Below are 20844 nucleotides of genomic sequence, written 5' to 3'. Positions count from 1 at the left end.
AATAATAATTTATTCATTTTTTAATATTTAATAAAATCAATACATTGAATTATATAAATTTATAATTTTAAATAAAAATTATAATTATCATACATTAAATTTTTTTAAACATTAAACTTCTTATCATACATTAAGAAGATATTTTTAAAATATTAACTAAGGAGTTAAAAAACACAAAACTCTTCTCATGCTCTGATCGGTCCAACAATTTAAAGATGGAATAGAAAACTAAATCAATTAAACTTTTCAAATTTTATGACAATTAAATTAAAAAAATTGTAAAAAAGATAAATAATACTATCTGAATAAAAAACATAAACAATTTACTGTAAAATTAAAATAAGTTCAACAATCCCTTAACATTTTTTCAAACATGGCTTATGCTTGGAACCTTCGCAATGTTCTATTGCACACGTTTTCTCCCGCTCACATTGTATTATCCTAATCCTGTTGACTGAGTCTTCTCTATGGCCAGTAGACTAACTGGTAAACATGAAGCACACTCTTCGTTCATTCATTTTTACTGTTCTCTTCTTCCATTTCTCATATTCTTTTTCTTTGATTGCTTAATAATATAGAGATGGAAGCTGATCAATCACCTCAAATCAAAGGCGTTGTTATAATCTCTCTTCCACCCTCTGATAGCCCTTCTTTGGGTAAAACAATCACTGCTTTTACTTTCTCTGATCCTTCTTCTCTTCCATCTCAACCTTCTCTGCAACCCCATCAACATCAAACTCATCCCAATGTTCAGAACAGTAATCTTCCACTTCAATCCCACCCATCAAATCCTCAGCTTGGGTTTTCGTTCAGAAGATTCTTTCATGGCACCCCAATCAAGCTATTTTCTTTTTTTGGTGTTCTTCTCTTTGCTCTTTTTATTTATGGTTCTGTTTCTTCAACTATTACTCAAGAACTACGTGGTCCCAAGAACGATGATGACAAGTCCAGTTCCTTTCTCTTCCCCTTGTTTCCCAAATTTGGTATTTTGGGGCAGAAGGATGTGAAACTCAAAATGGGTAAGATTGTTGATGCTCAAAAAGTTAACTTTGTGACCCAAAGGAAAGTTGGTGTTGGTTCTGGGGTCATTGCCGTTGATTCATCTTCGGTTTTCCCAGTCAGTGGCAACGTGTATCCTGATGGGTATGTTCAAAATTATTGCTTTTTCTGATTTGATTGTTGGGTTTAGAAGTAAAATGTGTTGTTCAACAGTGGAAAAAGAAAAAAAGTTAGAAAGTTTAAACTTCTCCTTTTGGTTTGATGCTTTAATAATTGATGTAGAAGTTTTGATTGAGTCCTAATTTCGGTAACATTTTTTGTCAATGATCCACTAGTTCTGTAATTACTCCATGAGTGTAAGTCTGTAATGCAATTTAAAACCAGTGTATTTAGCAAATAATGCTTTTGTTATCTATTTGTTGTGCATTTCTGTGTCGTGTGAGTAATCTGGTTGTTGAAGGGTTCATGACAAATATGCTTCAAAGATTCACCAAGTCCAATTATATGATAAACTAGGAACTTCTAAATTTTAGTTATTTCATTTCCCGTATTGTATCATTATGACTGGCTTTTGCTTAGCAACATGTTCTTCCATGCAGGTTGTATTTTACAATTTTGCATGTTGGAAATCCTCCAAAAAGGTATTTTCTTGATGTCGATACTGGGAGTGACTTAACTTGGATCCAATGTGATGCTCCATGCAGAAGTTGTGGGAAGGTAATTTGAATTGTTTTTATATTTATTAATTCACCTCAGTTAAATGCATGAGGATTTTTAAAGGGTTGCACAGGGCACAATGGTTGGAGTTGTCTCCATGTGATCCAGTGCATGGCTGGAGCTTTATAGCAGCAGGTTGTCCCCTTTGTTTAACATGTGTAACTGTGTAAAAGTAAGCTGAAGGTTAGAAAATGCCTCAAAGAATGATGCACTATAGATATAAGTTTACTATAGTCTATTTGTTTATGAAAATTTGTCGTGAGTGGATTTTTTAAAATGAAGAACCCGTGTTTAATCAAAGGATATAATTTATACAGGGAGCACATGTCCTGTACAAGCCAACAAGGTCCAATGTAGTGCCATTTATGGATTCTCTTTGCTTGGATGTTAAAGAAAATCAGAAGAATGGATATCATGATAATTTGCAACAGTGTGACTATGAAATTCAGTATGCTGACCATAGTTCTTCCTTGGGGGTTCTTATTAGAGACGAGCTTAATCTTATAACTACCAATGGATCCAAAACAAAGCTAAATTTTGTTTTTGGGTATGAATCCTCTTTCTACAGCTCTGCCTTTTTCTTCAAGCCAATGTATTCTAAGAAAGTGCTTATCCATTTTATGCAATATTTTTGTTTGAAGGTGTGGATATGATCAAGAAGGCTTACTTTTGAACACATTGGCAAAAACTGATGGAATCATGGGACTGGGAAGAGCAAAAGTGGGCCTACCTTACCAGTTGGCTAGTAAAGGACTAATTAGGAATGTGGTTGGTCATTGCCTTAGCAGTGATGGAGTTGGTGGTGGATACATGTTCTTGGGTGATGATTTTGTGCCATATTGCGGTATGACTTGGGTTCCCATGCCCAATACCCACACTACGTGAGTATGATTTTCTTAAGAATTGTTTCATTCCCTATTATGAAGTGAGTTTGTTTTTCATTTTGGGATATTGAAATATAACTTTCACAAGAGAATGTCAAAATTTATTGCCATTTTTCGTGTTTTTTATTACTTTCAATTAAAAATCTATTTTTTTAATGTTTTTTATGTATCTACTTTTTTCTCTGACATGCCATGTACTATTTGCATCTTCATTTCTCATCATTCTGTTTGGAGCACCTGCTGTTTGTTATTTTGAGGTTTGTTCTGATCCTTCTTTAACTTATCTGTGACATATGCACTACTCTATGCAGAGATTTATACCAAACTGAGATTCTTGGAATTAATTATGGAAATCAACCACTCAGATTTGATGGCCAAAGCAAAGTAGGAAAAGTGGTTTTTGATAGTGGCAGTTCTTATACTTATTTTACAAAAGAGGCTTACTCGGATCTTGTTGCTTCTGTGAGCTTTTACATTTATCCATCTGAAACAATTTTGTACATTCTTCTTGAGTATGGCAGTGAAGCCCTCAAAGTAACTCATTATGTATGTATTGGCGCAGCTTAATGAAGTTTCTGCGTTGGGACTGGTTCAAGATGATTCAGATACTACTTTACCCATTTGCTGGCAAGCTAATTTCCCAATCAAGTAAGCAGTTTTGCTCAAGCTAAGATTTTTTTCAAAGCTAATTCTCCTCCTTTTTCTTATAATTTTTGTATTTTTTTCCTTCTTGGTAATTCTTCTTCTTTTTAGTAATTATTTCTTATTTTTTATTATAGTTCTTCTTGGTAACTCTTGGTACTTCTTCCTTTTTTTCCTAATTACTCTTTTTCTTAGTAATTCTTTTTTCTTCTTGGTTATTCTTCTAAATGGTAATTCTGCTTCTTAGTAATTTTTTCTTTGTTTTGGTATTCTTCTTCGTTTCAGTTACTCTTTTTTTTTTCTTGTTAATTCTATTCGTGATTCTTTCTCTTGGTGATTCTTTTTCTTCTTGATAATTCTTTTTCGTTTTCTTTTGAGTAATTCTTCTTGCTTTACCTTTTGGTTATTTTTCTTCTCCATCTTTGAGATAATTCTTGACACTTGTTTCTTCTTGGTATTCTGCTTCTTCTTTGTAATTCTTTCTTATTGGTAATTTATTTTCTTTTTCTTCTTCTTCTTGGTGTTCTTTTTTTTTCCTTTTGGGTAATTTATCTTCTTGGAAACTCTTGATTCTTCTTCGTTTTCTTATTAATTTTTGGTTCTCTATGGTAATTTTCTTTCTTTTTCTTAGTAATTCTTTTTCTCCTTGATATTCTTATTTTCTCCTTAGTAGTTATTGGTAATTCTTCTCTTGGTTTTTCTTTTAACTTCTTACTTTGTGTTCTTCTTAGTGTTCTTTTTCCCTCTAGGTAATTCTTGGTTCTTCTTTAATTCTTTCTTCTTAATAAGTATTTGTCTTCTTTATGGTAATTAGTTTACTTCTTCGAAATTCTTTTTCATAATTTTTTTTCTCCTTCTTCTTAGTGTTTTTTTTCTTTTTGGTAATTCTTCTTCTCAATAATTTTTCTTCCTCTTGGTAATTCTTGGTAGTTCTTGATAATTCTTTATGTTGATAACTTTTTTTACTTCTTCCTTCTTGGTATTTTTTTTCTTTGTTTTGGTATTCTTCTTCGTTTCAGTGACTCTCTTTTTTCTTGTTAATTCTATCCGTGATTCTTTCTCTTGGTGATTCTTCTTCGTAATTCTTTTTCTTTTGAGTAACTCTTCTTGCTTTACTTCTTGGAAATTTTTCTTCTCCATCTTTGAGATAATTCTTGACACTTGTTTCTTCTTGGTATTCTGCTTCTTCTTTGTAATTCTTTCTTATTGGTAATTTATTTTCTTTTTCTTCTTCTTCTTGGTGTTCTTTTTTTTTTTTTAGGTAATTTTTCTTCTTGGTAACTCTTGATTCTTCTTCATTTTCTTATTAATTTTTGGTTCTCTATGGTAATTTTCTTTCTTTTTCTTAGTAATTCTTTTTCTCCTTGATATTCTTATTCTTCATGACCATTCTTCTCCTTAGTAGTTATTGGTAATTCTTCTCTTCATTTTTTTCTTTTACTTCTTACTTTGTGTTCTTTTTTCCTCTAGGTAATTCTTGGTTCTTCTTTAATTCTTTTTCTTTTATTTTTTGGTAATACTTCTTTGTCTTTTCTTGGTAATTTTTTTTTCTTGATAATTCTTCTTTTTTCTTTTTTTTTCTTTTTGTTAATTCTTCTTGGAAATTCTTTTTTCCTCTTGGCGATTCTTCTTCATGGTTCTCTTGTCAATTCTTTCTTCGTAATAAGTATTTGTCTTCGTTTTGGTAATTATTTTACTTCTTGGTAATACTTTTTTTTTCTCTTCTTGGTAATTCTTTTTCATAATTTTTTTCTCCTTCTTAGTGTTCTTTTTGTTTTTGGTAATTCTTTTTCTTCTCAATAATTTTTCTTCCTTTTGGTAATTCTTGGTTCTTTTTGGTAGTTCTTGATAATTCTTTTTGTTGGTAACTTTTTTTACTTCTTCCTTCTCGGTATTTTTTTTCTTCTTTTCTTGGTGGTCTTTTTTTCTCTTGATAAATGTTGGTTTTTCTTCTTTTTCTTCATTATTCTCTCTTTTGGTAATTTTTCTCCTTCTTGGCAACTCTTCTTCTTCTCCTTAGTAATTCTTCTGCTGCTTCTTAGTGTTCTTTTTCTTCTTGGTAATTCTTTCTTTTGATAATTGTTGGTTCATCTCCTTCTTAGTAATTCTTGGTCCATTCCTCTTGGTATTTCTTTTTCGTACATTTTTTCTTCCTCTTGGTAATAAAGTAAGCTACTTCTTTGTAATTCTTTATTCTTCTTGAAATAAAACGTTATTATTTTCTTGGATCTGTTTGACCAAACACAATGGAGCAGACTGTTCTAAATTTAACATTATATGCATGCAGATCTGTCAAAGATGTTAAGGACTACTTCAAAACCTTAACTTTTCGGTTTGGAAGCAAGTGGTTGATTTTGTCCACATTGTTTCAGATACCTCCAGAGGGTTACTTGATCATTAGCGTAATCCTCTCTTTCAAATACAACTTTTAGTTTCCACTAATTTTTTTTTATTTATGTCTCTAATAAATTTCTATGGTGCAGAGCAAGGGCCATGTGTGCTTGGGTATTCTTGATGGTAGTAATGTAAATGATGGATCTGTAATTATACTCGGAGGTAATATCACTTTTAAGCAAAACCTGAAAAGCTTATTTTAATGCAATTTTGCTGTTAACAATTTTCTGATAATTTTTTTTTGTTCTAATCTTTTTGCCCTTTCCATGGTATAACATCTTTGATATTGTGTTGTTGAGATTTCTACAGAATTATGATTAGTTCATGGGCTATTTTAGTTTTGGAATTTATTTTATGATTTGATTCATCTTTTATTAATTTCTACTAGCTATTTTCTCTTAAAGAACTTCCTCTTAACTACTAGCACTTGATAAAGATAACATGAAATAAATGTCGATGCATTTACTATTTTGTAAACAAAAGAACATTTAAGAGGACTGGAAATTCAACTTTTATTTGACAATATTCTAAGTTAGCTATACTTTTCTATTAAAGTTGCTGTCCCCATTTTCTTTAACTGTGACCTTCAATTGCTAGAAATTGAAACACTAGCAAGTAGGTGAATGGTGATATGCAATGGTGTGATAATATACCATTAGTATTATGATTTTCTGGGTGCTATGGCGGATCTTCTATGGAGTGGTCACCCAAATTTTTTTTACCACTTGTATAAGATTTTCAAGCACTCCCAATATTAATCATTTTACCTCTAATAAATATTGTGTTAGTTTTCTTTTATATGTTTTATTTGTTAATATATTATTTTGAAAGTTTGATAAAATTATATATAACTAATGTAAATTTTAGTTGAATCATTTTAGCCATGACTAATAGCTTAATAAAAAAAATTTAGTCAAGATCCGCCACTCTGGTTTTTGCAATCATCAAAATTTACAATCTTTTGTGTGACATTTTGTACTTTTCAATCTTTTGTTGAGCTTGGATGATAATTTTTTTTTTCCTCATTGATTATGAGCAATTTGACTTTTGCAGACATTTCATTGCGAGGGTATTTGGTTGTCTATGATAATTTGAACCAGAAAATAGGTTGGAAACATGCAGATTGTGGCATGCCAAGCAGAAGATTGAAAAGCTGACACAATTTCATCCCTGATAACATGCTATAAAAACTCTTGTTCCCAAAAATTTATGCCTTGTAATATTTTGATTCCTTTTCATCCCAAAATCTAAGAAGCCATGCACAAATAAAACAAGCTACATAGAAGAACAGATGATTGATATGGAAGATAATTTTATACCGTAATAAATATTTGACTTATAATTATATTACAAAATCATTTAGTACAATCATCACAATATATTGTTCCTAATGTTTCCTTACTTGGTACTCCATCTAAATCTAAGATGTAATTAATAAATTGAAATATTAAGAATAAAGTAGGGAAAAACATAAATTGTAATGAACAAATCATGAAAAGCAATAATTAAACATTTAAATTTTACATTCTTTACAAAACACAGGTTGAAAAATTGATGACCAATCTTTTATAATTCACACTCTAAAAATTACAGTTTGACGGTAACAATTTTTATGAACAGTCGTCATTTACTTTGTCTTTACAAAGAATTACTTTTATTTTAATAGTTATATTATTTTATCTAATGTTACTTCATATAAAAATATGTTCTTTGATGAACATATTTATAATTAATCTGTATGAAACATTATAATTTTTAAATTAAATTAAGATAAGTTTTGATTTAAATAAAGCAAATTGATTGAATACAACTTTTCATCAAAAAAATAGTATAACTATTCATATTTTAAAATTTCTCATAGAGAATACAATCCGTGCTTCAAAAAATTTCAATTATAATAATATAACAATTTTTTAATAAATACAATATTATAAGTAATAAAAATTTATTAAAATTACATAATTAATATATCAATATTGTTTAATATTATACTTTATAACAAAAAGTTATTTTTAATTATGCGTAATATTGCATAGTTTATTATTTATTAATTTAATAACATCCTCTTAAACACAATTTCAAATAATATAAACGAGGTGGACACTGAAACAATAAATTATATCTGAAAATGCGAAAAAATAAATTATTTGAAAGTGGAAGAGATCGTGACCTGCATGAGTGAAGATACTCACATAAACCCACCAACGATGGACGCGACGGCGGCGGAACCGTCACCACCGCCCCCGCAACCCGTTTCGCCAGGGAATAACGTCGTAACGTCCCCACAAAACCCTATCCTCATCGATCTCCAAAACTCCTCCGAAGACCAAGACTCTCTTCCCAACCAAACGACGCCAGAGCTTGCCGTTCCGGACTCCCCCGACTCCTCCTCCGAACAACCAAACCCTATTCCTACCCGACCCGAACCGGTTCCTCCTCAGCGAAAACGACGCCGTCGAAAGAAATTCTTCACGGAACTCACCACTGCAGCATCGCTGGCGAAGAACCGCCGCAACGACGTGACCAAAGACTGCGACGTGGAAGCCCTAATCGCGATCTCAGTAGGGTTCCCCGTTGATTCGTTAACAGAGGAAGAAATCGAAGCCAACGTGGTTTCCACCATCGGAGGCTCCGAACAGTCGAACTACATCGTTGTCCGAAACCACATTCTCGCTCGGTGGCGATCAAATGTTTCGGTTTGGTTAACCTGTGACCGGGCCCTCCGGTCAATCCGATCCGAACACAAGGGTTTGGTGGAATCTGCTTACCGGTTCTTGTTGGAACACGGTTACATAAACTTTGGTGTTGCCCATGAGATAAAAGCTTCGAAGTTGAAATCTTTTGATGGGTTAGAGAGAGGAACAGTGATTGTTGTGGGTGCTGGACTCGCGGGTTTGGTTGCTGCAAGGCAATTGGTGTTTATGGGGTTCAAAGTTGTGATTTTGGAGGGTAGGACCCGACCCGGTGGAAGGGTTAAGACCAAGAAGATGGCGGGTGATGATGGGATTGAGGCTGCAGCGGACTTTGGTGGGAGTGTTCTCACTGGAATAAATGGGAACCCTCTTGGTGTTCTTGCTAGGCAATTGGGTTTGCCACTTCATAAGGTTAGGGATATTTGTCCTCTTTATATGCCTGATGGGAAATCTGTTGATTCTGAGGTTGATTCTAGGGTTGAGGTTTCGTTTAACAAGTTGTTGGAGAGGGTTTGTAAGCTTAGGCAGGCTATGATTGAGGAGGTTAAGTCTGTGGACGTGCCACTGGGGACAGCGTTGGAGGCTTTCCGACGCGTTTATAAGGTTGCTGAGGATAAGGAGGAGAGGATGTTGTTGAATTGGCATCTTGCAAATTTGGAGTATGCCAATGCTACACTGATGTCTAATTTGTCAATGGCATATTGGGATCAGGATGATCCTTATGAGATGGGGGGTGATCATTGTTTCATTCCTGGGGGGAATGAGATTTTTGTTCGCGCTTTGGCTGAGGACCTTCCAATTTTCTATGGGAGGACTGTGGAGTGCATTAAGTATGGGTCTGATGGGGTGATTGTTTGTGCTGGCGGGCAGGATTTTCGGGGGGATATGGTGCTTTGTACTGTGCCGTTGGGCGTGCTTAAGAAGGGGTCTATTGAGTTTGTCCCTGAGCTTCCTCAGAGGAAGAGGGATGCAATTCATAGGTTGGGGTTTGGGTTGCTGAATAAGGTTGCAATGCTGTTCCCATATAATTTCTGGGGTGGGAATATTGATACGTTTGGTCATTTGACTGAGGATTTGAGTATGAGGGGTGAGTTTTTTCTGTTCTATAGCTACTCCTCTGTGTCTGGAGGCCCACTTCTCGTTGCACTTGTTGCTGGGGAGGCTGCGATTAGGTTTGAGATGATGTCGCCGGTGGAGTCCGTCAGAAGGGTGTTGGACATTCTGAAGGATATTTTTAATCCTAAGGGAATTGTCGTTCCGGATCCGGTTCAGGCAGTGTGTACACGGTGGGGAAAGGATCACTTTGCGTATGGATCTTACTCTTATGTCGCTGTTGGGTCTTCTGGAGACGATTATGATATTCTTGCAGAGAGTGTTGGAGAGGGGAGAGTGTTCTTTGCTGGAGAGGCGACTAGCAAACAGTATCCTGCAACAATGCATGGAGCATTTCTCAGTGGAATGAGAGAGGCTGCAAACATTTTGAGAGTGGCAAAGAGGAGATATTCAACACTCGTTGACGCGTCAAGAAATATCAACCCGGAGAATGATGATTTGACCAAATTATTTGTGAAACCTGATCTGACATTTGGGAGCTTCTCTGCTTTGTTTGATCCAAAACTGAATGATCTTGATTCCAGTTCATTACTAAGGGTTAAAATTGGAGGAGCTGTCTTAGACGCTGGCAGTCTTTATCTCTATGCCTTGCTTTCAAAGAAGCAGATCATTGAGTTGAGTCAGGTGGAGGGAGACGAAAACAGGATGAGAATGTTAAACCATAATTTTGGGGTGAGTTTGGTTGGGAGGAAGGGTTTAAGTGGTGCCGTTGAATCTCTTATTGCCAACATAAAACTGTATAGACCCAACTTTAATGAAGCGGAAAATGGTCTTATGCCCGGGAATGGAATTTCTTGTTAACTGTATTCAGTTTATATTTTCTGTTAGATCTAATTAGAGTCTGACCATTTACCCCTTGGTAGTCATTTTTTCCAAACGACGTTCCATAATGAACAAATTTAATTGTCACTGCTGTATTCTCTTATACATGATTATGAATGTAGAAGTGTTTAGATCTAAGTTGGTTACCACTATTCTTCAAGAAATAGTTGAAATCGTCTATTTCACATACAATAATTAAGTAAAAGTTATAAATTTTCGAGATAATGTTTCCTACACCTCTCTTAATAAGCAACATATTTACTACTCCATAGACTCACTGGCAGATGCTCCTCTATTTGCATCTGAAGTGCAGGTGGGTTTCACAAAATTGGGTGACCTCATCAAAGGTTGTCCTCTAGTGAGGATGCTGCAGTAATTGGAACAACATAAACAGGTGATGGCTTTACTAGTTGGGACAACACAGAAGCCTATGGACTGAGATGGGCACGTTGGGATAGAGAGACTATCACCTAGTTATTGTCGTCGCTGGCAAGTTATCATCAACTAACATGTCAAGCGTGCGCATGACCTGAGGGGAATAAAAACGAACGCAACACGATATCACTAATCGGGAACCTCCATAAATATTTTCTTCTGAAAGAATTGATGTGTCACCGGTCAGCCATCAATTTGGATATTTAATTTATAAAAAGATGCGGTGCCACTCATTTTATTTCATTTTGTTCCCAGACGTACACATCAGTTATTTTTCTTTTAGGGTAAACTACCCAATATTCCAAACAGAAAAGCGAACCAGCACGCACATCTAATATGGTCGCACGTTATTTCCTTAGTCACTACCCTTTTAAATTTGTTTACAAAAACATCTCTCATAACACAAACAAGTACCAGGCTTTATAAAGTACAACTTTTAAGCAGATAATGAATATACTCATGGTATTAATAAATCAAAATTTCATACAAAACGTTCACATTGGTAAATCATAGAATTAGTGGTTGTCAAAACCCCTCTCACTTCTGGACAATGTTTCATCACTACAAAGAAGAACCAGCTCTATGAATATCGGATATAATGAAAGCAAAGCAGGATCTCAACAATGATATGTGATACACAGGGTTGAGCTAGTTGGCTTTACGCCAATTACATAAGGGAAAAAAAAAAGACAGACAATATGAAGATTGATCTAGCTAGACATCTTGGCTTGGTCACTAGATTGTAGTGCTTGTGAGGCAAAAAACCTAACATCAACATCTGGATCCTCACTGAGCTCCACCAGACAGGGACGGATGGTATTCTCAACAACCTTCATTGTTCAAACGACAATTAGTTAGAAGACATTAAAAGAATGTTGTATTTGGGCAGAGCGACCAAACGGTCTTCTATCAGACAAAAATGTATTTCATAGCCATTCCTTAATGCCACAAGCTTTATTGAAAACGAGCAATAGTCTGGTGAGAAGTATTGGGATTAAGATTTTCAAGTGATATTATTAGTTTACTGAACAGCTTAGCTTTCAGCTAGCTTTGTTAAGCTAAGCAATTTCAGCAAATTTTTTTATAGAAAAGAATTCAACAAAAAAAAAAAAACAATTCAAAGTTGCATACATGAAATTCCAGCCCAGAATAGTCTAGATCTTAGTATTTCCAGACCAAATTAATACATCAAAATAATTTTAACGATACAAATTTTTTAGTCTAGCAATCATATTGTCATCTGAGTAGCTATTGGAAGTGTATTATTAAAGATGAAACGTTAAATGGAAGACACTTACAGACTGATCAACAATTGGAATGAGAGACTGCAGCACTTTAGCAACATTGAATTTGATATTGGGCACCCTGCAAGATATGCTGTGAGCACTGGCTCAAATAAAGATATACAACAGGAGTGAGGACTATGAAATTTTACCTATCTTTTGATGCATTAATGACCAGAGGTAGCAGTTTTGAAGAAGTAATCTCTGAGCCCAGGACAGGTGCTAGTAGAGAAATTGCTTGTAGAATTGTCATGCGATACAAATAATGTGGATCAGTAATCATGTCCAAAACCTGCACAGGAGATCATCCTTTTTTAGTTGACATACCACCGTATTTAATATTAGCATTTAGGAGGTATTTTTCATTTTTCTTATCAGGCTATAGTTGATTATAGACTTTATACTTAGGCTAAGATGTAATGCATCAAGAAACCTGAACTCTTTTTGGCATTATTAATTTTTAATTAATCTATAAAAAATTTCATGACATAAGAAAAACTGGGTGTACACAGAGGCCATAAAAGTTTGAGTCAACATTTTCAAAACATCAGTTTAAAGGATGTCTATGATATCCTTGGTGTGGGTTGGAATCATTTTATATAGTTTATGGTAAAATATACTGCAGATGCACATCTAGTAAGTCATGCGCTGTAAAAACCTGGGGAATAATGTGCTGCATTGCCCAATCTGGTCCAAATTCTTCTGCTAAGCGTTTGATGTTATTAGCGGCTGCATCACGGATTGAGTATACCTACATCCGTAACCAATATAGTAGAAGTCAATATGATACATTTGTTCTAAGTAACAAATAATAAAATATAAACAGAACAGCAGTGAACCACCCCCCCCCCCTTCCCCAACCTACAAAAATAGCAAGCTTCCTGACTAGAGAAGTCTTGAACATTTTGTATAACTAACTCAATAGAAGGTTCGATTTAAACCTTTCATCAATCATCAAACATAAGACTTGAGCTTTTTATTAAATTCTGCTTTATTTTCGTTTTAAGTCCTTTTACAGCATGAGCGCCCAAAATTGCAAATTTCATTTTAAGATCTGTTGCAACAGTTCTTTTTCCTTTTCATGGAGAGAGAGAGAGAGATCAGCCAATGGGTGCATATTTAAACGCAAATTAGAAACAAGCACATTTTCCATGAAGAGGAGTAGAACTAATTTGAACATAATTTTAGTTGCTTCACAAACCTTGTCCTTTAGCCACTGCATACAAAGAGCTCCAAGCTTATCATCAAAAAAACCAACACCCAACTGACTTGCTAATAAGGGTATATATTCTATGATTGCAAGTCGAACTCTCCAGTGTCGATCCTCAGCAAGCTCAACGATAGCTGGCAACAGAGACTGTGATAACAGATCAATACCAATAACCTGCAATACACAAGTGCATTATAAAGCTTCAATAGAGGGAGTACGTGAAAAATAATAAAGTATGAAATGTACATTGCAAGTTTGATAGAATATTCAATATTAAACCACAAACCTGGTTCACTTGATCCAGCTTGCTGATAATATTTAGCCTAACATCAGGAAACTCGTCTTTCAAAAGAGAAAGGAAAATAGGGAGAAGTTGCTCAATTGTAGCATCCTGCAAGCACCACAAAAATATAGTAAAAGTAAGAAGACACACACATCCTGCCTTTTTTAAAAAGAGTTTAGTTACATTTAGAGGGGAACAGTTTCAAGAGATAAAGGAATAGAATCAAAGATGTCACACAGGAACAATGAGTATAAGAAAACAGAAACAGGGGTGTTCTAGTCTGAGGAGATGAAAAATGATAGAACCAAAAAAAAAAAATAGTCTGAAAATATAAATACCCCTAACACTGAGATAAAAATAAAGCCATGTGGTTTTTATCCGTCTAGGTAGCTATAGTTTTTAATGTGTTAATTTTATGTCAGTATAACTCATGAGCTTAGATAGAGATTCATACCTTTCCTAACACTGGTGCCATCCCCATTATAACAGAAGCCAATGCAGAACGAACATGTTGAGATGAATCTGTTGATAACTCCTATAGCAGGCAAACTTGATCAGTTGTAATTAAGCAAGTATCATAAGTTTTAACCAGTAAGAATCCTAAGTTTTAATGGTAATGTAATAATGTATACCTTCACACAAGGTAGAATATGCTGAATGGCAAGTTCAGGATTTAATATGCGGGAGAACTTAGTTACTTTCCCAGCAGCAGCAATACGTACTTCAGCCTCATTATCACGCAGCAGCCGAACATATGCAGGAACCAATTCTGACCTACAAATGCATCACCATCATATAAACAATCAGAATACGGGAAACCAAATACTTTTTCAATCTTCTCATAGACCAAGAAGAAATTAATATCCAATCATAATTTTTATACATTCGATCATAAGTATTTTTACCAAATAGCCTGTAGAAAAATCACAATAACCAACCAATAATTTAGCAGGTAGGAAATGTTACCTAGTGGGGTCAGGACCAACAGCTTCACATAGTTCATATAGTTGATTTGCAACCATGTAACGAACACGCCATGACTTGTCCTGGATAAGAAGTAATTCATCCATGTAACAACATGCAGAACTTCATTTTGGAAACAACAAAACCCAGCAAAAGCAAAATTAATTTTTTAACTTTTTGTTTTTCAGTTTTAAAAATACAAAAAGATTTTTCCAAAATGACAAAAGGAGAGGACCATGAACATGAAAAACATGCAGCCAACCAACTAAAAGTTAAGAGAATCCATCTTCTACAGGCCTGAATCCCAGGAGTGAACTCGTTCAACTGATGAATAACTCCTGACATAATTGTTACTCATATAAGTCAACTAGAAAACTCATGCAACTGTCAAATAACTCAATATGTAGTGGGATACGAGGATTGTTATCACCCAAGCATGACTGCATGACCACATTGGACCATTTCCAACTTAAATCATTTAATCTATGAGTCCAGTGCATCGAATCCATACTACTTTATAGCTCAAAAAGGGATTGTTTGGTTTCAGAAAACATCATCCATTTTCACTTTTAATTACAAAATTGTCATTAAATTTTTATTTTGTTTCTCATTTTCAAATATTTGTAAAAGCAACAGTAAAAATAGAAAAAGTTATTTTCAGTATTACCTATACAAATCTTTGAAAACAAGAAATAGAATGAAAACTAAGTGACACTATTATAAACAACAACAAAAGCTTTTTCCATTAGGTGGGCTCAACTACGTGGATCAAACAATGCCATTATGCTTTGTCAAAAACCAAGTCTTTGAAGAGGCCATTCAGATCCAAGTTTTTTTTCATGGTTTTTACCTAGTTTTTCTTCGTCTTCTTCTGCCTCATACTAATAGCCTAACCTCCATTTGAACAAATTTTTTTTACCACAGCATCTATTGGTATTTTTTCAAGTGACCATGCTATCTCAGGTGCAATTCTACCCTTTTTTCATCAATAGGTCCAAATCAACAATATCATGACCTCCAAGTCACAAACCAAAGAAAGCCACAAGGTTCATTGTTAGTGATGACCAATCAAACAGTGATAAACCAGTTCAGCACTGGGGAGGCTCAGTGGGACCTTTGGTGGCCAGCAGTAGAGCTGGGTTGTCCAATGCTGACACATGTATGAATCACTCATGGGATACAACATAGCATATCTTGAGGCATCTATAAAAAGGTTGAGGACATGGGATTCTTTTTAAAGACCGTGGCCACTGCTGATTGGAAAGTTACTCTAATGCATGTTGAGATTAATGTAAATAAATAGGACAATATTGTAAATACGATAACTATGAAATTAGCATGACTCCAGATAATTGTAAATCATGTATTTTATTATGACTAATTATTATAAATAGATAGCTTTGTTGTGTATTGAAAACATATGAATTCATCCTTGACTCAACAAGCAAGGTTGGAAAGGACAAATGATGTGACACTGAAGGTGAGTCAGTAGAGTTAGTAACATAATAGTTATGTGTTGATGGGTCTACATTGTTAAAGTTTATCCTAACAGCAAAGTGGATCGACTAAAAGCCAGCCCAGTAGCCAAAAGTTATTTTTTGTCTGGGTTACGGTGACACATTTGCACTTGTACTCAAGATGTCCTTTGCTCACTCATTCTTATCTATTGCAGACATTTGTTATTGACCTTTTGATCAATTAGACATTAAGAATGTCTTCCTACATGAAGACCTTTTGGAAGAAGTCTATATGAAACAACTATTTAGTTTCATTGCCTAAGGACACTCTTTGAGACTCATTTGTAGGCTACAAAAGTCTTTGTATAGTCTTAAGCAATCTCTCCAAGCATGGTTTGGTAGGTTTAGTACAATAGTTCAATAATTTGGTGACTCAAAATGAAGTTGATCACTCCATCTTCTAATGCCGCCTCATAAGTGCATTTACCACATCATCTACATAGACAGCAGCATTATCATCACATGTAATAACCACCACAGAATCTCACAAGTGAAAAATCTTTGTCATCACTTCCAAACCAAGAATCTTGGGAGGCTTACATACTTCTTGGGAATAGAAGTAGCTCAAGCTAAAATTGACATTTTAGTTTCTCAAAGGATGTATGCCATGAATATCCTAGAGGAGACAAAATTGATAAAATGCTAAAATTATTGATACTCTCGTGGATCCTAATATCAAACTTCTACAAAGATAGGGAGAGCCTCTCACAGATTCAGAGAAATATAGAAAACTTGTTAGAAAATTAAATTATCTTACTATCACTCATTATGATATCTCTTTCGCTACAAGTGTGATGAGACAATTTTCAACTCTCCTTGTAAGAAACATTAGAACACAACTATCCACATCATAAAATATACCAAGGAAACTCTAGGAAAAGGTTTTTTGTATGAAGACAAAGCATACACTTGAATTGCGGGATATTCATATACAAATTGGACAACCTCACACACAAATGGGAGGTCAATCTCTAGGTACTGTATTTTCATTAGTGATAACTTGATCTTTTAGAAAAACAAAAAACAAAGTATTGTTGCACTATCAAGTGCAGAAATAAAGTATCAAGCTATGGTTTCAGCCACTTGTCAACTCATGGCTCAAACAACTACTGAAGAAATTGAAGTTTGGAGAGATTACAAAGATGACCCAAATCTATGACAATCAAATTGCTCTTCATATTGCCTCAAACCCAATTTTTCATGAGGACTAAGCATATTGAAATAAAATGACACTTCATTAAAGAAAATACCTTATTTGGAAATGTCACTCAATTCGTCAATTTTAATCAACTAGACCTCATATCAATTATATATTTAACAAGCTTAGTGCATATGATATATATGCTACACCTTAAGGGAAACTGTTATGTTGAGATTAATGTAAATAGATAGGATAATATTGTAAAATGGTTAATAATGTAATTAGCATAATTGTAAATCATGAATTTATCATGACTTATTATTATCAATAGATATCTCCGCTCTGTATTCAAAACACAAGGATTCATCCTATACCTTCTCGTTTCTTTCTTTCTAACACAATGCAGGTTTGGCAATTTGTCTCCTTTGAGAAAATTTAATTAATTGGTAGATCAAATAGCAAAACATAGGAGCAAGATCGAGTACAAAGCTTGAATATGAAGCAATGGCTTAAACTTCATTTGAACTATTATGGATGTATCATTTAGATTTAAAGTTGCTTCACCTATGCAGCTGTGGTGCAATAACTACATTGTCCTTCACATTGCCTCAAACCTGGTTTTTCAAGAAAAGACAAATTGAATAGAAGCCAATTGCCACTTCATTTGAGAAAAGATCTAGCAAGGACTTATATCTATAATACATGTTAGGACTAGGGATAAGGGAAAAGATTGCCAATGTCCTCATGAAGGCACTTAATGGAAATAGGCTCAACTATTTTTGTAACATTTTGGACATGACCATGACCCAACTAGAGAGTTCAACCATGCATATGTTAATGTGAAGGCTACCTAAAGATATATGAAGACAGACAGAAGAATTTGAAAGTGATATAGTTCAACCATGGAACTCTTATCATTGTTGATAGGAACTGTCTTTTTTTTGGTAAATTAAATGTCTGTAAATCAACAAGCCAAAGGATACAAAATGCATATCTTCCTGATTTAAATTACCAATGATCAACATACCTGAGAAAAATTGACTATGACAGGAAGAATATGTGCCACACAATCTTGAGGCTCCAATAATTTTCCAAGAGCTGCACAACCCTCAACAGCAAGTAGCCGAACAGAATCTTGATCTGCAAGAACCAGGGTCGAGAAGTCATTAGTTAATATATGCACATCCGGCAGATCAAGTTATGAAACATAGTACAAAATAACTAACAAATGAGCATGACAGACTCAAACTGTATTCATTTATCATATCAGTCAGTCCAAAACAAGTCTTATACACTAACAACCCCTTCAATTTCTGACAAGGAAAAGAAATTAAAAATGTCAAGAATAAAGGAAACTAAAATCTCTCATCTGAACCACTAACCATGTCATTATTTGAAGTTGCACTGTCTTAAAAACAACTTAACATGAAAAATTAATTAGGAACCCAAGTTCTCTAATTATATTATATGCAACAACAATATTTTGTCATATTCATTGATTATGGTTTATGTGAATGTCCACTTGAGAATTTCCTTCATCTGGTTAAAGTTCCACTATTTGGGCCCCTTTGAAATTAAAAACATGATCACTGTTTCATTTATTGGAAAGATCAGTAACAAGGCCAGTTCATCTTATAAAGTCTCTGTGTGTGTGTAGTTATTTGCAATTTGCAAAGATTAGTACATACATATTTCTCCTTCTATATCAAGAATTTTAGGGTAGTAGAAAATTAGAGAACAGTTCTTAGAGAATATTTCTTGTATTTTAGGGTCTTTACTTTGAAGAACTATAACATTCACATCACAAATGAACAGGTAGAAACTTGTCTACAGACTTCAAAAATGTCTTAAAATCATATTCCAAACTTCTTTTTCATTTCTGGTTTTTTTCTTGTTGATCTTCTGGGCCTAAATAGATCTTATTCCTAATCTACATGGAGCGATCATAGTCAAACATAAAATTTCATTATCTGATTCTCACAAAGCCCAAGAGGAAACAGACTGTTTTCAGAGTATCATTCACAGCCATAGAAGAGTAGCCACCGTTCTATTGGTCTCCTCACCTTATCTAAGCAACAAAACTAATTGAACTGAACACAATTATTACTAACATTGTTGCACTTATCATTATGTTCAGCCTACTTTTAACAGATCCATGACATGGTGCTGGAATTAGTTATATCAACTTCACATACCATCCTGTGTGAGATCCTCAAACACAGACATAATGTCGGTTTTCAAGTGAGCAGCTTCAACAGTAGCAGCAAATTTTCCCAGGTTTGTAGCAGCAGATCTCCTAACCATGGGCATATCATCTTGACACAGCTGACCATATATTGCTCTCAGCTCAGTCTTCGACGCCTCTGGTGCACTAGGGTATGCAATATGGAACAAGCCACATGAAGAAACACGTGCCGTGAACCACTCACCAGCTGCCAGCCTCTACACGTTGGAAATCAGAACAAACACAACAATAAACACAATGAATCCCATTCTAACCACAATCAGATTCATAATATTAACGCCAAGAACGAAACCAAACGAAATGAAATGCAGTGAATGCCACTACGTACTACCTTAACCAAAGGAATGAAGTGTTCAACCAAGTCTTTTTCTCTCATCTGAGCTCCAATTCTACACAGTGACTCCACTGATTTGTCCCTAACACAAGTTTCCTCAACGGTGCAGAGAGTTTCCAGCGGAGGAAGAAGCACATTGGCATGCTCAACACCTCCAACGTAGGGAATGAAAACACCTAATTCCTCTGCCATTGCGAGAAGCACCTCGTCGTCATCGTCGTTGTTCTCACTCAGAAACGGAATCAGCTCCTTCCTAGTTCTCTCCTCGCCGAGCGCGCGCGCGATCGTGGAAAGCCTTCGGATCGAGTTCAACCGCAGCTGAATGTCCTCGTTCTTCAACTCGTCGATCAAAACGGCAATCGGATACAGAGGTTGATCCACCATCGCCATGTCGTTTCACCAGATCCTTGAACTGCAATCGGAGATCAATGATTTGCTCGATTACAAACGCAAAACGACAAAAGGGAAAACCTCGAAATCTACAATATGCTTTATTATCAGAAGCAATGGACTACATAATTCGGAGAGAATTGAGAGAAATTAAAAAAATTGAAAGAAAAAAGAAGTAATGTGTAGCGACAACGAGAGGGAAGGAGAAGTGTTGTAGCACCTGAAGGAAGGATGGATGGAGTGGAAGGGGAATGTAGCGGATCGGATCTACTGTTTGGACAGAGAGAAGATTGGTTTTATAATTTTCCCTGGAATTTCACCATTCTCGAGGGTGTAACTGCTTCTTTCCTTTGTAATGTTCATCATTGGCTGCAAAATCTTCAAATCAACCTTGCCCCGAAAATGATTCTACCCGACCCAAAAACAATACGGGTTGTAATTGTGAAGCTATACCTTAAATAAAATTAATCCAAGAAATTATAAGAATCGGTAAATTTTTATAAAAAATTAAAAAAATTATTTGAACTTGTTTATTTTATGTTTTTAAAAACAAATTTTTTAAAAAAATTAAAAATAAAATAAAATTTATTTGGTAAGATAAATTTTATTTTTATTTACGTCTTAAATTCAATTTAAAATTATTTTAAAATATAATTTTTAAAAATTAATAATCAAAACAGAAATAAACAAGCTCTAAGTCTCAGTTATTTTAATTCTATTTTTTATAATTTCAGGGGGCTACGAGCCCGGTTGTAAATTTGAAAAAGAAAAAGTCATCA

General features: G+C 34.6%; 3 protein-coding genes across 4 annotated transcripts; 2 read left to right on the top strand and 1 right to left on the bottom strand.

Annotated features, from left to right (window-relative positions):
- Positions 1–437: 437 nt before the first annotated feature.
- Positions 438–6996, top strand: LOC113866957 (aspartyl protease APCB1). The gene is made up of 10 exons (XM_027501787.1): positions 438–486; positions 579–1143; positions 1599–1716; positions 2034–2263; positions 2358–2597; positions 2912–3062; positions 3163–3248; positions 5530–5644; positions 5726–5798; positions 6690–6996. The coding sequence occupies exons 1-10, from the start codon at positions 468–470 to the stop codon at positions 6791–6793; spliced, it is 1701 nt and encodes a 566-aa protein (XP_027357588.1). The 5' UTR covers positions 438–467; the 3' UTR covers positions 6794–6996.
- Positions 6997–7760: 764 nt separating this feature from the next.
- LOC113866955 (lysine-specific histone demethylase 1 homolog 1) lies at positions 7761–11198 on the top strand. The gene has a single exon (XM_027501784.1). It carries the CDS (start codon positions 7811–7813, stop codon positions 10241–10243), a length of 2433 nt encoding a protein of 810 aa, XP_027357585.1. The 5' UTR covers positions 7761–7810; the 3' UTR covers positions 10244–11198.
- LOC113866956 (serine/threonine-protein phosphatase 2A 65 kDa regulatory subunit A beta isoform-like) lies at positions 11139–20495 on the bottom strand. Of its 2 annotated transcripts, XM_027501785.1 has the most exons (13): positions 20286–20476; positions 19673–20087; positions 19292–19538; positions 18124–18236; positions 14442–14521; positions 14108–14249; positions 13930–14010; positions 13479–13583; positions 13184–13366; positions 12641–12733; positions 12135–12274; positions 11998–12064; positions 11139–11529 (listed from the first exon to the last, which is right to left on the bottom strand). In XM_027501785.1, exons 2-13 carry the CDS (start codon positions 20063–20065, stop codon positions 11410–11412), a joined length of 1764 nt encoding a protein of 587 aa, XP_027357586.1. In that variant the 5' UTR covers positions 20066–20087; positions 20286–20476; the 3' UTR covers positions 11139–11409. The 2 variants fall into 2 exon arrangements, 1 of the variants encoding a protein (XP_027357586.1); XR_003505117.1 differs by having other exon boundaries at positions 11140–11529; positions 11998–12274; positions 19673–20154; positions 20286–20495.
- Between the last annotated feature and the right edge of the window lie 349 nt (positions 20496–20844).

Source organism: Abrus precatorius, unplaced genomic scaffold (assembly GCF_003935025.1).
Source record: "Abrus precatorius isolate BTA unplaced genomic scaffold, Abrus_2018 Scaffold5, whole genome shotgun sequence".
Lineage (NCBI taxonomy): Eukaryota > Viridiplantae > Streptophyta > Magnoliopsida > Fabales > Fabaceae > Abrus > Abrus precatorius.
This window is presented reverse-complemented; position numbering and strand designations above follow the sequence as displayed.